General features: G+C 56.8%; 6 protein-coding genes across 6 annotated transcripts; 3 read left to right on the top strand and 3 right to left on the bottom strand.

Annotated features, from left to right (window-relative positions):
• Positions 1-651: 651 nt before the first annotated feature.
• Positions 652-2,684, top strand: COL26b_007218 (uncharacterized protein; the record flags this gene model as incomplete). Its single annotated transcript, XM_053180017.1, has 3 exons — positions 652-745; positions 813-2,157; positions 2,207-2,684. The coding sequence occupies 3 exons, from the start codon at positions 652-654 to the stop codon at positions 2,682-2,684; spliced, it is 1,917 nt and encodes a 638-aa protein (XP_053036079.1).
• Positions 2,685-3,529: 845 nt separating this feature from the next.
• On the top strand, positions 3,530-4,656 carry COL26b_007217 (uncharacterized protein; the record flags this gene model as incomplete). The annotated part of the gene is made up of 2 exons (XM_053180016.1): positions 3,530-3,718; positions 3,778-4,656. The coding sequence occupies 2 exons, from the start codon at positions 3,530-3,532 to the stop codon at positions 4,654-4,656; spliced, it is 1,068 nt and encodes a 355-aa protein (XP_053036078.1).
• Positions 4,657-5,286: 630 nt separating this feature from the next.
• On the top strand, positions 5,287-5,913 carry COL26b_007216 (uncharacterized protein; the record flags this gene model as incomplete). Its single annotated transcript, XM_053180015.1, has 1 exon — positions 5,287-5,913. One exon carries the CDS (start codon positions 5,287-5,289, stop codon positions 5,911-5,913), a length of 627 nt encoding a protein of 208 aa, XP_053036077.1.
• A 50-nt stretch (positions 5,914-5,963) lies between these two features.
• On the bottom strand, positions 5,964-7,067 carry COL26b_007215 (uncharacterized protein; the record flags this gene model as incomplete). The annotated part of the gene is made up of 1 exon (XM_053180014.1): positions 5,964-7,067. The coding sequence occupies one exon, from the start codon at positions 7,065-7,067 to the stop codon at positions 5,964-5,966; it is 1,104 nt and encodes a 367-aa protein (XP_053036076.1).
• Positions 7,068-8,140: 1,073 nt separating this feature from the next.
• COL26b_007214 (uncharacterized protein) lies at positions 8,141-9,049 on the bottom strand (the record flags this gene model as incomplete). Its single annotated transcript, XM_053180013.1, has 1 exon — positions 8,141-9,049. The coding sequence occupies one exon, from the start codon at positions 9,047-9,049 to the stop codon at positions 8,141-8,143; it is 909 nt and encodes a 302-aa protein (XP_053036075.1).
• Positions 9,050-9,738: 689 nt separating this feature from the next.
• COL26b_007213 (uncharacterized protein) lies at positions 9,739-10,793 on the bottom strand (the record flags this gene model as incomplete). Its single annotated transcript, XM_053180012.1, has 4 exons — positions 9,739-10,042; positions 10,105-10,199; positions 10,255-10,324; positions 10,378-10,793. 4 exons carry the CDS (start codon positions 10,791-10,793, stop codon positions 9,739-9,741), a joined length of 885 nt encoding a protein of 294 aa, XP_053036074.1.
• Between the last annotated feature and the right edge of the window lie 2,770 nt (positions 10,794-13,563).

Genomic DNA, 13,563 nt, shown 5'->3' with positions numbered 1-13,563 from the left:
GCCTGCTGCGCAACCTCACTAGATGAGAACAAAATCACATGTTGAAGCTGGCAACACTGTCATGCCAGAGGCGAGAAAGGGAGAAAAAAATACCCAGTAGTTTCCCGAGGCCTGGAGACTCATTGGCACCTCATCCTTTAGTGCCACCTTAAAGTTCCATTGTAACTAACTTGTGGTTGATCAACCTGTAGGTGAACGAAGGGATGTGGAGCTTAGGTCTGCATCTACTTCATCAATTCACAAGGCAACCTTTTCGGATCCGATATTTCAGTCCAACCTTCGGACTCGTGAAAACCAACGTCGCCAAGCAGGCAATTTAAGCGTGCAGACATTTTTCGGATGTTCGCCGCATTGGAATCCATCGCGCCGCACTCGAGCGTCTGCCCAGGCAACGACGGCCGTTTTGGGCGCTCTAGCCCGGTGTTCCAGGCTGCCGGGCCACTAGAACCGTTCTTGTTCACTGCCCTGGTTCCAACAGACTACCCCTATTGGCCACACCGAACATGGTTATGATAGGCAGAAGGGTGCTAATGGGGATTCCGTCCGTACCAACAGCAATAGAGAAATAGATATAAGCATTGCCTTGAGTCTGACTAAATTTTACGAGACTGTTGATGAAACTTCACTCATTCGACGGTAAAGAAGGCCAAAATGTCGTGGCGAAGTCTTGATGACATGAAGCACATCACTCAAGGGGTTGACGTGGTCAACCCTGAGTACAAGCACCCTCAGCTGGTGATTGTCAGTGAGTAGAACCCCTATGCAAGAGCCCCTTGTCAGCCCGGATTTGTTATTGACATATCTCACTCAAGACGATGCCTTTGTACTTCCCAACACCTTGGCCACCCAATTTGTCTCCCTCTTCATGAAAGGGAAGCTCTTCAGCGGCAAGAACCCAACCCAGCCCCGTCCGTCCGACGAAGATGAGCAGGCCCTCTTCTGCCAGCCCTACAGAGAATGGGCGCCGGCGCCGTACAACAACCCCCGGATCCGGGTCGACAACGCCCTATCCCGCACGATCAGCATCATTGGGGGCATGGGGGATCTCCTCAGCATCGTCATGACCACGAGCACCGAGTGCGACCGCGACCTGCATCACATGAAGACGCGGGTGCTGCACGGCCTGCCGCCCATGTCGCTCACGCGATGGCGCCAGAAGGGGCTTCACGAGCTCGCCAACTTTGAGCGAGCGTGCGAGCATCTGAGCCAGGTCGTCGACGCGTTCGAGTATATCAATCTGCCGCAGACGCAGGACCGTATGCGCAAGGCGGCCAACGGGGTGTGGGACACGTGCAGCGATTTCGAGAGGGCGCTGAACGCCTACCGTAGCGAGCGCGGCCGGGATTCGATCTCGGTGACGGCGATGTGGGAGGAGTTTCTGGTGGATTACTTGACCACGGTCGCGGAGAGGGCGCATGCTTGGACGCTGGCGCGGTTGGATGAGCTCAGGGAGGTGCAGTGGGAGAGACTGCAGGGTACGGTGTCGATGCCCATACAGACGTTGATGCCCATGCAGTTGGAGATCCTGGACAAGGTGCACGATCTCACGGAACTCACGAACAAGGTCGACACGCGGATCATGCTGACACTGCCCGGGTTCCGGCTGCAGACGCTCACAGCGGCTATCCCGCGGATACGCGACAACTGGGAGGGGTACCAGGGCGGGACGCCCATGACGGCCTTCCCGTACAACATGCGGTTCCGCTCGAAAGTGTACGCCTTGCGGTGCAAGTGGCTCACGAACCAGGCGATGGTGCTCTACACCATGCGGAAGGGCGCAGACGTGAGGCAGCGCGGGCATCCGGTGCGGAGCGAGGAGACCAGCCGGCTGCAAGCGCATGCGTATGTGACGGCCAGGCGGGAGTTGCGCGGGCCGTCGCAGGCAATTTCCGGCGACGAGCCTTGGATATGTGAGGTGAAGAACATGATGAACCTGGGCAACCGGTCCCTCCGGACGTGGGGGTTCGTCGGGTACCGCATCTGTTACGAACACTCTGACGAGGAGTGGAAGACGTTCCTGGAGAAGTTCAAGAGCGACGTGACGGCTTGGGGGGACGGGGTGCATGGTGCTGGTGACGTGAAGCCGTTGTGCAAGGTGCGGTGGCTCGATGGCCGGGAGCATGGCATTCCCGAAGGTGATGTTGAGGCAGCGAAACGGTGAGTGCTCTGATGCCAGGCTACTTGGAGGCACCTCTGACATCCACAGACATTACCAGGAGTATAGCAAGTCGCCAGCGATGGCGATGTTTCTCCCAACAGGTCCAGACTCGGTCTTCTTGGCTGCGGACAAGGCGTCCATCGAGTCTTATCTGCATCCGATCCAGGACAATGCCGGACCCGTCATTCCGGTGGGCGATCTTGGAAGTTTCATCCTCGCCGTGGGAAGCGCGGATAGTGAGAGGCGGAGAAGGGGAAGTGGGAGAGAAGAGGGCGAGGAAGTGGCAGAGGAAGCGGATGGTTTCAACGGCATTCTAAGAGTGCTCGGATCAGTCCTCTTCGACGACCTCTGGGCATCCCTATTCCGCCACGCTTTCCGTCTATCGGACCTGGCGAGGATGGCAGATATTCATCCTCGGCAGGTCTATGTCGGGCCAACTGTGCCCATGGAGAGAGACAGCTGGCGGAAGTCGGGCACGTGGAGTTTGACGGTGTTGAAGTCGTTTGAGAAATGGCAGAAACAATGACTTTGCTGCTCGCTCGACTCAAAGGAGGACCTGTACACGTAAATGTCTGTATATATAAAGATACCATCGTTGACTCAATAGCGCCATCTTTTCTCGTCTAGTCGAGAATGGTGGTTGCGGAACAGACAGTCGCTGCCGGAGATTGACGGTCAGTATTATTGTGTGTGCTGTTGGGGTGAGTGCTGAAGGTGGGAATAGGCGTCTTTCACAAACAGGAGATCAAGCAGTGATGTCGCCCACGGATGAGGAACAATTGAGGTCGAGGGTTCCGAAAAAGCGGCGCATGGAATTGGGGTAATGGTATCCGTGATACGCGTATTGATATGGGATACGGGCACACGGAGTTCCGCCGTTGGTTCGGGTTCGGGGATGGTGCCGGGGATGAGTAACGGCCCTGCAGATTGCCAGAGTTCAAGGCGCGATTGAACAGATGAATTCCATTTTGTGCCAGAATTCAACGATTTCCTCGGGAATGGTAACTTTCTCTCTCGCTGGCAAGCACTTCCATGCGTGGGATAACAAATGATTGATCAACTTCACACATAACCATCCATGCCGCCAACGCCAAGACCCCGCGCGTGTGGCTTACGAAAGCGAAGGGAAGCATTTTTAGACACGAGCAAACCAACCAACCCCTGGACCTGGCGGCATAAGCCTGAAAGCCGATCCCCCTCTTATCGCCTTTTAAGCTTGTTCATCGCCCCCCCTTCCCCTCCATCACGTTCCGCGTCCTCCGTTCATCTGAATCTGCGCTCCCGCGAAACTCTCCCAACCTCCCGGGACAGCGGTCGCGTTTGGAGATCTTGGCTGCGCATTTGAACCCGTTTTAGACAGCATATTTCGATATGAAGATGGGCCAGAAGCCCAAATCGGGCTTGCGACAGCGCAGTCGCACAGCGCTTCTTATCGTGGCATGTGCCCTCGCACTCTACGCCGGCGTCGTACAGATCTTGACCCTGATCGCCGGCACATGGGTCACACGGGGCTGCGATGGCGTCCAGCGATTGGGACTGTCAAGCCTGTCAATACTAAAAGTGCGTCTGCAACCTTTGGTGGCTGCGCATCGCTCAAAATTTGGCTGACCGTCGCACAGTTTGACGGCATCGTCCCCTCACCCTCGAAGCCCGGCTCATACGATCTCACGATGCACCTCTTCCTCTCCTCATTTGGCTACGAGTACCCAAACGCCTCAACCGCGGCCTTCGCTACCGCCGAGTCCAACTTACCATATGACTTCATCCAGATCGGCGAGCACCTCGGCGTTGACCCCTCCTCATGGGCCTGCCTCCGCAGCGCAGACCAGTGCACATCACCATTCTTCAACACATTCAGCCGCGACAGCTTCGAAATGAGCCGCACGCTGGAGTACGCCTCGCATATCCTCGCCATCGCCTACATCGCCGTCCTCTTCCTCACCGAAGCCCTCATTGCCGCGCGCCCGAGCTGGCTGCGGTGCCAGTGCTACTTCGCCGCCCTGAAGCGCGTGTGTCCCTGCCCGCGCGGCTCGCGCGCCCAGATCGAGGCCCTGTCGCCGGGGTTTTGGGACAGGTACCGCGCGTGGGTTTGGTTCACCCTGCCGGCGTTTGTGTTTCTTCCGGCGTTCGGACTGGTGATGAAGGGGCTGCTGCTCAAGAGCTACGTGAGCCGGCCGGGGGCGGGGGAGGTGGATGCGCGGTTTGGGGAGGGGTTTGTCGTGGTGGAGGCTACTGCGATCGGGGCTGCGTGTCTGGCGGTGGTGTGTGTGTATGTGAGGGCGTCGTTGGGGAAGAAGGTGAACTGGATGGAGCAGCAGGGCGGTGTTGCTGATGAAGAAACCAAAACTGCGACCGTTGGTCTTCTGTCGAGGGGGTTCACTGATGCCGAACCGGACATGCCCCTCTCATCGGACCCTTATGGTTCAAATTGCGACCGAGAACACGCTGGCGAGAAGGAGGAGGAGGATGATGAAGAGCAGCCGCTCAGGCGCACATGAAGTCCACTGCTGCGATGCAACGCTGTGATGGAATTCAGCATGTAGATGAAAATGCCCATTTGCCTTCCTACCTTACCTACATAGGTAGCAAACCGTCCCACCAAATGATACCACAAATCTCAGATCCGCGGGCACTGCCCCTCGTTTCACGACCTACGTAGCTCGATTGGCGAATCAACGAAATCGTCATCGATTGCGGTTCCTGCCGATCGGCCCTGCATAAGGGTGGACAGGAAGAAGAACCGCATTCCGCAAAAAGAAGGGGTTTCTCCGCTAAAACGCCATGGCGTTGAACATGCGCATCGCACCACCACAATCCTGATGTCATCGCTCCTGCGACAAGCTGTCATCGATTCTGCGCCCGCCCCTCGCATCGGATGAGGTATGAGCGCGTTTGCAGTGGGCAACCTAGTGCGGGAGGGATGATGCCATAGTTCGTCAGGAGGAGGGCCTGTTAAAGTGAAGCTGGGCTCCGAATGTAATGTCTCTTTCTTCATTTGTTATTCCTCTTGATACTTCGTTCACCACTCTGCACTACAGTTACATCACACAGCCACCAAGAATTGAAACCGCAAAGCTTATTGAGACAAACAATTCGACCAAAACACATCCATCAGAGAAACCCTCAATATGGCTGCCCGTCATTTCGCAACACCCATCGCCGCGGGCGCAGTCCTCCTCGGCGGCGGCCTCTACGCCTTCAACAGACACGTCAAACCGGAAAACCCAGCCGGCGACCCGGCCCAACAAGTATTTGACACAAACAAGCCCCGCCCGACAGCCGACGAGGTCGCCAACAAGAAGCAGCAGGCCGACGCGAAACGCGACCTCGGCATGGGCGGCGCCGGCGTGGGCATGAACCAGACGACCGGCGGCACCGACATTGGTTCCGGTCTCAAGAGCGGCAACACGGATAACCCGAACCGCGACACGCCCAAGGGCCCGAAGGACAAGTTCCCGTCGGACGCGGGGGCCATCGGCGGTGGACAGGGACGCGGGAATGCGAATAGCAGGGCGATTGAGACGCATGGCCCTGGGTCGAGCGCGGGTGCGAGTAACACCGAGGGAGGCATCTCGCAGAAGCTGGGGAGTATGTTTGGCACGGGAGGCGGCAGCCAAGGGAAGGAGAGGCATCAGCGGCCGGTTGATACCAAGGTTGCGAGCCACATGGCTGATACCCCGACGAACCGTGGAGGAAGCCCGTGGGATAAGCATCGTAAGGATGTTACGGCAGCGGCTGCGTCTAACCAGTCATAAGATGATGAGTGAGTCCTTTGTAACTGTAAACTAGAGAAAAGAGTAAACCATTAATACTTGGCACCCATCTTCTCATCCTCCTTCACTTGCTCCTCGTCCACTATGATAACGGCTTTTCCGCTGATCTTACCGCTATTCACAAGCTCCAATGCCTCGAAGAAATTGTCCAGTCCGTGGAAGACATTGTTCTCCAGCTTGATGCCACATTCCGCAATATGTTCCAGCATCGTCTCCGTCTCTCCCCTTGAGCACGTCAGAGTGCCCTTCACCGTGATATCACGCACTATCAACTCCAAGAACGGAATCTTCACCTCCATCGGCTGCGCAAGCTGGTGCATCGTGCCATGCATCTTCGTAACCGCGCACGCAAGCCCAGCAGCAGACTCCGCATCCGCAAGATTCACCGTCGCGTCCGCCAGCACTCCCCCCGTCGCCATCTGCACCTCCGCCACGACCTCCGCGTTCCCCTTCCTCGCATCAAGCACAACCTCCGCGCCACTCCGCCGCGCCAGCTCCAACCCTTCATCCCGCGCATCGATCCCGATCACGCGCAGTCCCAAAGCCTTCGCCATCTGCACGCCCAAGTGCCCCAGCCCGCCGCCCGCCCCGACGATGGCAAGCCACTGCCCAGCCTCCAACCCAGCCTGCAGCACCCCGCGCCAGGCCGTCCTCCCGGCACACGCGAGCGGCGCGGCGCTGATCAGCGAGACGCACTCGGGAATCCTCACGCTCGTCCTCGCGTCGGCGCGGACATACTCCGCCATACACCCGTCCACTTGCATCCCGAGAATACCCTTCTGATTGGTGCAGTAGTGCGTGTACCGCTCCGGGCCGGTACACTCGGCGCAACTCCCGCATAGCCCCAGCGGGACGCCGCACATGACGCGGTCGCCGATTGTGAAGTTCGCGACCGCGGCGCCGAGCGCGACGACGGTGCCGGCGCCCTCGTGGGAGGCCGTGATGGGGAGAGGCAGCGGGAGGGCGCCGGCGTGGAACAGGCTGTCGGTGTGGCAGTAGGACGCGACGGCGACTTTGACGAGGATGTCGTGGGGTTCGAGGGCGGAGGGGACGGGAATGGATGTGAGCTTGTAGGGCGCGTTGTAGGCGACGACCTGGACTGCTTTCATCGTCTCCGGGAGGTTTGCGGAGGCCATTTTGTCGGTGGGTTGTTTGATCTGGGCCAGATTGTGATGTTTGGTCGAGGTGGGATGCGGTTGAGGGTCTATCTCGAGGGGACTTTGGCGAGGGTAAGCATGGCTCGGCTAGGCGAGATTGACGTAGTGTTCGTCTGACAGTAGCTCGTTTGGATTGGAGGCGGGGGTGAAGCTGCGTGAGCTTGGCGTCAGCATGTCGGACGTCTCGAGGATGCGAAGATGGGTGGACGGTCGTACTGAAAGTGTGTTGACTTTGAACAAGACGTCAAGGTTGCCTGGATTTCCAAACACACAGCATTGTGTCTACTGTCCTTGAGCCAATGCTTGAGCTTGCCAGATAAGTGCTTTGTGCTTATTCTTTCCTCATCCCAAGGCCTGGCCACTTCATCTTGTCATTCTCACAAGGTCGATGCATCGGTCGGTCGGTCGGTCGGCGGACCACGCTTCCATCGTGCTAAGCGCGTAGTCTGCTTCGACGTCTACTAGAATCATTTCCCCAAAACAGCAGCCCACCAGACTTACCGAGATGACCTGGTTTCTGTCGATGGGCTCCGTGACAATGGTTCGCGGTTTAGTAACGTACTGTCCAGATCAACATCCCGAAGCATCATTTGGGCAAAAAAGGTCGAGCCAACGCGACCATCTGCCCATCATCCCGCGCCTCTCCCCCACTTGCCGATCACACGTGGATCTACAGCCCGAGCTCTCGTCCCGCTGCGGATGCATCCACTGCGGACCCCCGTTTCGGAGCCATGTGTTTCTCTCCGGTGGTTTGTTTCTGATAGATCTGTTGTACGCGTTGAGATGGCGAGGACAGGATGAACCGGCGGTTTGTGTTTTAACACTGGAACCACATTCGCCATGTTGACAACTTGAAACCTAGGCTAAGGCTGGCCCGTCACACTCGACAATATCTACGACGAGAACAAGGCGGTATGTTCCTAATCGACTTCAAATCTAACCAAATATCGACGAGGGTTTCTTCACAAGCCTGCCTGTACATGAACTGACTCTATTTTCTATGCCTATCCAAAGTGTCACAAACGCCGCGTTTCCCAATTGACATAAGCCGCTCACTCCTTGGTCTCATCTTTCGGCCGATACACCACTCTTTCCTTCAGCAGGCGTGGCGTATCCGGATCATGAGTAGGCAAGACAACAATGTCCGTCTGCCTCGCGTACTCCTTAATCTTCTTCAGACTCTCAAACGCCGTGAACGGGTCACTGTTCGCCCCATCCGGTGCCTCCGCATCCAGCAAATGAATGCCGTACGTCGCATCTCCAGCCAGAAGGTACGTCGTCTTCGTCCCGTCATCATTATCACCGACAACAACCAATGAAATGTGCCCCGGCACATGCCCCGGCGTGTCCACCGCGACCACCGTCCCGTTCGCCGTGATGGCACACGAGCGCCCCCACGGCCCAAGCGCCCTCTTCTCGTCAAAGTCCAAAATCCGCGGCTCAAATCCCGGCGGCCAGTCCGACGGGATGGCTCCCTGCATCGCCGCGTAGATCGTGTGCTTCCCGAACGCGTCCCAGTGCTCGCCCCCGACGTAGATTGGCACCTCCGGCGCCGCCGCCGCCAGCTCCTTCAGCCCGCCCGCGTGGTCGTGGTGCAGATGGCTCACGATGATCGCCTGCAGCTCCGCCGGCTTCACCCCGCGCTCGGCCAGGCGGTTGATGATGGCGTCTTCGGGGGTCACGTCGAACTTGTTGAGGATGCCGGGGATGGGGTTCCAGCAGGGGAAGTAGCCGGGGTCGTTACACTTGGTCGAGATGCCCGTGTCGAAGAGGATCGGGCCCGCGGGGTGCCGGATGAGGAACGCGCCCACCGGGAGGGGCCCGAGCCAGGGGCCGGTGAAGGAGCGGAGCATGCGGAAGGGCACGAAGGCGTTGGTGATGGGCTGCCCGCTCATCGGCTCGCGCATCCAGCATGTGCCGGTCGGAAGGAATTCTACGGAGACCATGTCGGAGGAGGCCATGGTCGGCGATTTGATGCCGGGATGTCTAAGCGAGGGAGAGAAGATGGTACTAGACCTCTTGAAGTCTGGTAAGAGACGGCACGAAGCAGTGATGGGGCAGACTAGAAAAGCTCAATTGTTTGGCAGATAAACAAGGCTGGAACCGCTTTTTCAAGCATTTTCATGTCGTACTATGCCCTGCGGCCTGCAGGTGGTCTGCAGCGTCGGAGGAATGCGGCTGTCGTATCTCGGCCAATGATGCGGGTCGCGATGTCTGTCGTCCTGCTTAGAATAGCTAGCTTCGCCACCGGCACTCCGCTTCCAACCCCTGCGGCTCCGGATCCTTGGTTTCGGTCTCACGAAAATATCGTCGTGCAGCTGTTGGTCGTGAAACGCTGACGAAGACCGGACATTCATGTCGGAATTTCATCCAATCTTCGGTCGAAAGACGCCACTGCGTCCGGGAGGTGAGTTCTGCATCGCTGCGGCCGCACGTAAAACCTCATCACTTCATGATTTTCAGTATGAGTATTCAGACACTCGGGGTGTAAGCAAGGTATGAAAGGCAATATGCTATGCATTGTATATACGCTCAAGGCAACTAGACCACTGACAGTGTCCTAGCCCGCCCGAGATCCTAAAGTATGTGCATGAAATCCAAGCTTATGTACGCTTGTAATATAGACAATTGGAAAAAGCCACGAGGCTGCTTATCGCAGGAGGGCGTGGACGGTGGAGTTGTAGTTGTCGATGCAGGCGCCGAGGTAGGTCGAGGTGAGCGAGGCAGTCGTGTTCTTGGCCAGCTTGGCGAGCGCGCTGGTGCCGCACTCGAGACCGAGGACGAAGGCCTTGTGCATCACGTCGGCGAGGTACGGGGCCGTGTGCGTGTGGTCGTTGGGGTAGTTGGCGTTGATGGTCGTCGCGCCGAGGTTCTTCATCGCCTGCGCGGCGTATTCGCCGTGGGGGACGAAGTAGAAGCCCTTGGACGGGCCGCCGAGCTGCTGGACGGCGAGCCTGGGGTCGACTGTGTCAGTACCATGTCGTGCCATGTCGAGTTGTTGTTGGTGTGAACTTACCAGCAGTAGTAGTAGAAGCGGTCGGCGGACCAGGAGAAGCTGCCGGACTCCCAGACGTTGTTGGGAGTGGCGGCGGAGATGATGACCTTGGCGCCCTGGGTCGGGGTTAGCTTCCTGCGTGTGATGGACTTGGCGATCGTTGAGCCTCACCTTGGCGCTCATCTTGGTTGCGGCGTTCTTCAAGTACGCAGGGAAAGTAAGGACGGTCTCCGCGACGCCGCTGCATCCATCGTTAGTCTCTGTTGCACTCACACATCTCACACAACAACTCACTTGTAGGTCGTCTGGCACGTCTGCGTACCATCACCGAAGCAGTCGGTGCGGCCGTTGTCGGTGGTGCTCAGCGAGCCGCCGTCGTTGTGGCCGAACTCCATGATGACCCAGTCGCCGGACTGGACAAGCCCGGCGACGGTGTCGAAGCGGCCCTCGCGCGTGTACGAGCGCGCGCTGCGGCCGCCGATGGCCCGGTTGTCGACCTTGGCCTTGCTGGTGTCGAACGAGTACTGCAGGTACTGGCCCCAGCCCTCGGTGCCGGAGCCGCCGCCACCCTTGGCCATGGTGCTGTCGCCGCACATCCAGACGGTCGGGGTGGCGCGCTTCTCGAGGACGGAGGAGTCGGCGACGTCGCCGGCGGGCAGGGCGGAGGCCAGGCCGAGAAGGCCGGCTACTACGGAAAGAGTCGCACGCATGTTGTTGGTTTGAGATGGATCAAGTTGGAAGTGAAAGAAAGTGATGATTCGGCCAAGCGAACGAGAGAAAGAGAGAGAAAGGTGTCGTTAAGAAGTGGATGACAGCCTCAAAAGGAAGAAGAAACAAAGTTCACTTCTTAAGACGGGATGGGATGTTGGGATGTCAGGGCTTCTTAATGAAGCTTTCCGCATGAGCCGGGATTTGTGGGAAATCCCACGCTCCCAAATAAAGATCACGACCGTAAGTAAACCTTGTCCCTAGTCACAGTCATGGGCCAACCGTCGCTTGCTTCTCACCATCGACCTCCTCAATATCGAAAGGCAACAAACGTGCCGATTCCACTCGTCCGGGGTGGCTGCTCGGCCCATCATTGGGCGAGAACCATCGTGAAAGACATCCCAAAGCGGGCGCGGGCCTGGACAGTGTGTGCCATGTAAAGTGCGAGTGTTCACCCAGAGCGGAACGGCTGAACGCAAGCCAGCAATCAGGTGAGCGGACTGAGGTCGCATCGAGGGCGCCGCTGGGCGGAGAGGAGTGAGGGAGGGAGAGGCTAGGAAACCCCACACGCAGCGTACCACGCAGTAGCTCTGCTCGTTTCGAACAGAACACCTGGGCGCGTGGCGTGCCTTGAATCTCCGTTCCTCGCTGCGCTTTGCAGTTTGTTCGGGCCCGGCTGGTCGGCCTTCTCACTCTCGAATGGGAAGAAGTTTGCCGCGGTGACCCCTTCGCATCCCCACTTCTTAAGGTAAGACAATCGCGCAATCAATCTGGCTTTGGGAAGAAAAAAAAGGGGGCCCTATTTGGTTGACACGTTTTTCTGGCCTGCGGCGAACAGGAATCTCCGCCAATCGTGCGCTCTTGGAGAAAAAGCCGCCAGTGGAAGAGTCTCGGCCGGGATGCCCCAGCGGTAGTTTGCCTTTTTGGGACGGCAATGCAACATGAGTGCCGGAGACGCGAGGGGGAGTGACTAGGGAGGGGCATCGGGTAATACGTAACAAGGGGAACATTCAGCAGCGAGACCCTATTGCCTGTCTCTAGGTCGGATATCCCTTTGGGTTTGGTGCGAAACGAAACGGAGGATTTCCATGTTTTGTGAAGAAATGGTCAGGCGACGGGATAAAGGCACGCGAGGTTGGGGTTCGCGGACCCAAGACCGCCGTCTTTTCGCCCTCTTGTCAGTCCTTGCAGGATGTCATTTGCTGCGGGAGATTACCCAGACGGCCTGCCGGCATTTGAGCTACACCTCGGATAGCTCCAGGGCCATTATGTTGAGCATTGTCCCGGTCGCCAGGTGACCGCGACTGAGATCAGATGAACTCGCCGTCTTATCCGACGAATGCTGCGTCATGATTGGCGCGATTCGTTCCAATGCGACGTCTCAAGGTGGTCTTAAGCTTTCCAGCCAAGGATTATCCTGAAGGTTGGCAAAGCTTAAAGACGGGATAGAGATGAATTCAGGAGAGTCGGCGTGATCGAAGAACAATAAAAGTTAACAATAGTGGTGAGCCTCTTGCATGCAGATGTCAACATGGGGGAGCCAGCTCCCGTATATTATGAGAAAACTTTGACGAGCCTACCAGAAAACTGCACACTTGTCAAGTCGTGCACTTTCTCGGATGACCTCTTGACCTGATAGATTCTCTTTTGTGTGGTAGAAAGTTCAACGAACGTGTAAAGCCAGGGTCAAAGTCTCGGGAAGATTGCAGGGTGAGCTACGATGCAGCTAAGGAAAGAGGATTTAGAGTGGGAATAAGGAAGCACGCCATGTAAGTTGTCTCGGTGTGTCGGTGGAGGTCCACTCATCTGCTCGGTGAGTAGATCTAGACCTTCAGGGTTCTCCTATTTAAACGCGCCTAGCCACATCACAGCCGCTCGAGATAACAGGTCTGAATGCTTGAATATTCAACCATTGCAGGTTCGGCTGGCAGAACTGTTCTCTGTGACCAAGTCTAGATGCCATCAAACAAAATCTCCCTATCCGGTGAACCTAGGTGAGATGACGCTTGGCTGATGGGCGCAAGAGAACCAGATGTCTCAAACCGGTGGTCTCTCAGCTTGAGAAAGTCTGGCTTTCACAGAAACACGACCAAAGCTTTTAGTCGGCGCCAACGTTTTATCCAATGTGAAAGACAGGGTGCCCCGAGAGTAAGACACAGGGGCAGAATCACCCAACATCTAGATGACTCCTTCATACTTTCAGGTCTGGCATCGAGCGGCCAGATTCCGTGACAAAGCTCTCATTACCGTAAGTTGATTTAAGAAGTAGGCTGTGAGGCTTGACCCCCGGTGGACCAACCCCGGGTGCAGGTCAGGCTTATGACTTTGATACCGGCGCGCCACGTTTTTATCATTCTTCTAGTCCTGCTGGAAATATTGAAGAGCTCTGAAGCGATGACTGAGAATTGTCACAAGGATAGTTACGTAAGACTAAAAGCCAGCAAAGTAGGTGTCTAACGATGGGCGAGCTGCATCATTTTGTCCTAGAAGAGCGATCAGCAGCAGAACCTACTATGGGAGTTTTTAAATCACACTTGCGTGGCTGAGACCCCGTAAAGTCGTGTACTGCACTACACCCGCAGAGTCGCAATCGACAAGATAAACCGAACTTTCGTCGTAGAGTTCGTCAAAAAGCATTACAACGAGTACTGTGTTTTTAATCTTTCTTGAAAGTTTGCGGCAGCACCCCAAAAGATGTGGAATTGTGCTGGTGAACTGACGTAAGGAAGTAAAAGAACAACCAAGGCCGCCAAAGTATGTGTCAGACGATGA

This window comes from Colletotrichum chrysophilum (assembly GCF_026319265.1).
Source record: "Colletotrichum chrysophilum strain AFK26 chromosome Unknown scaffold_57, whole genome shotgun sequence".
NCBI lineage: Eukaryota > Fungi > Ascomycota > Sordariomycetes > Glomerellales > Glomerellaceae > Colletotrichum > Colletotrichum chrysophilum.
This window is presented reverse-complemented; position numbering and strand designations above follow the sequence as displayed.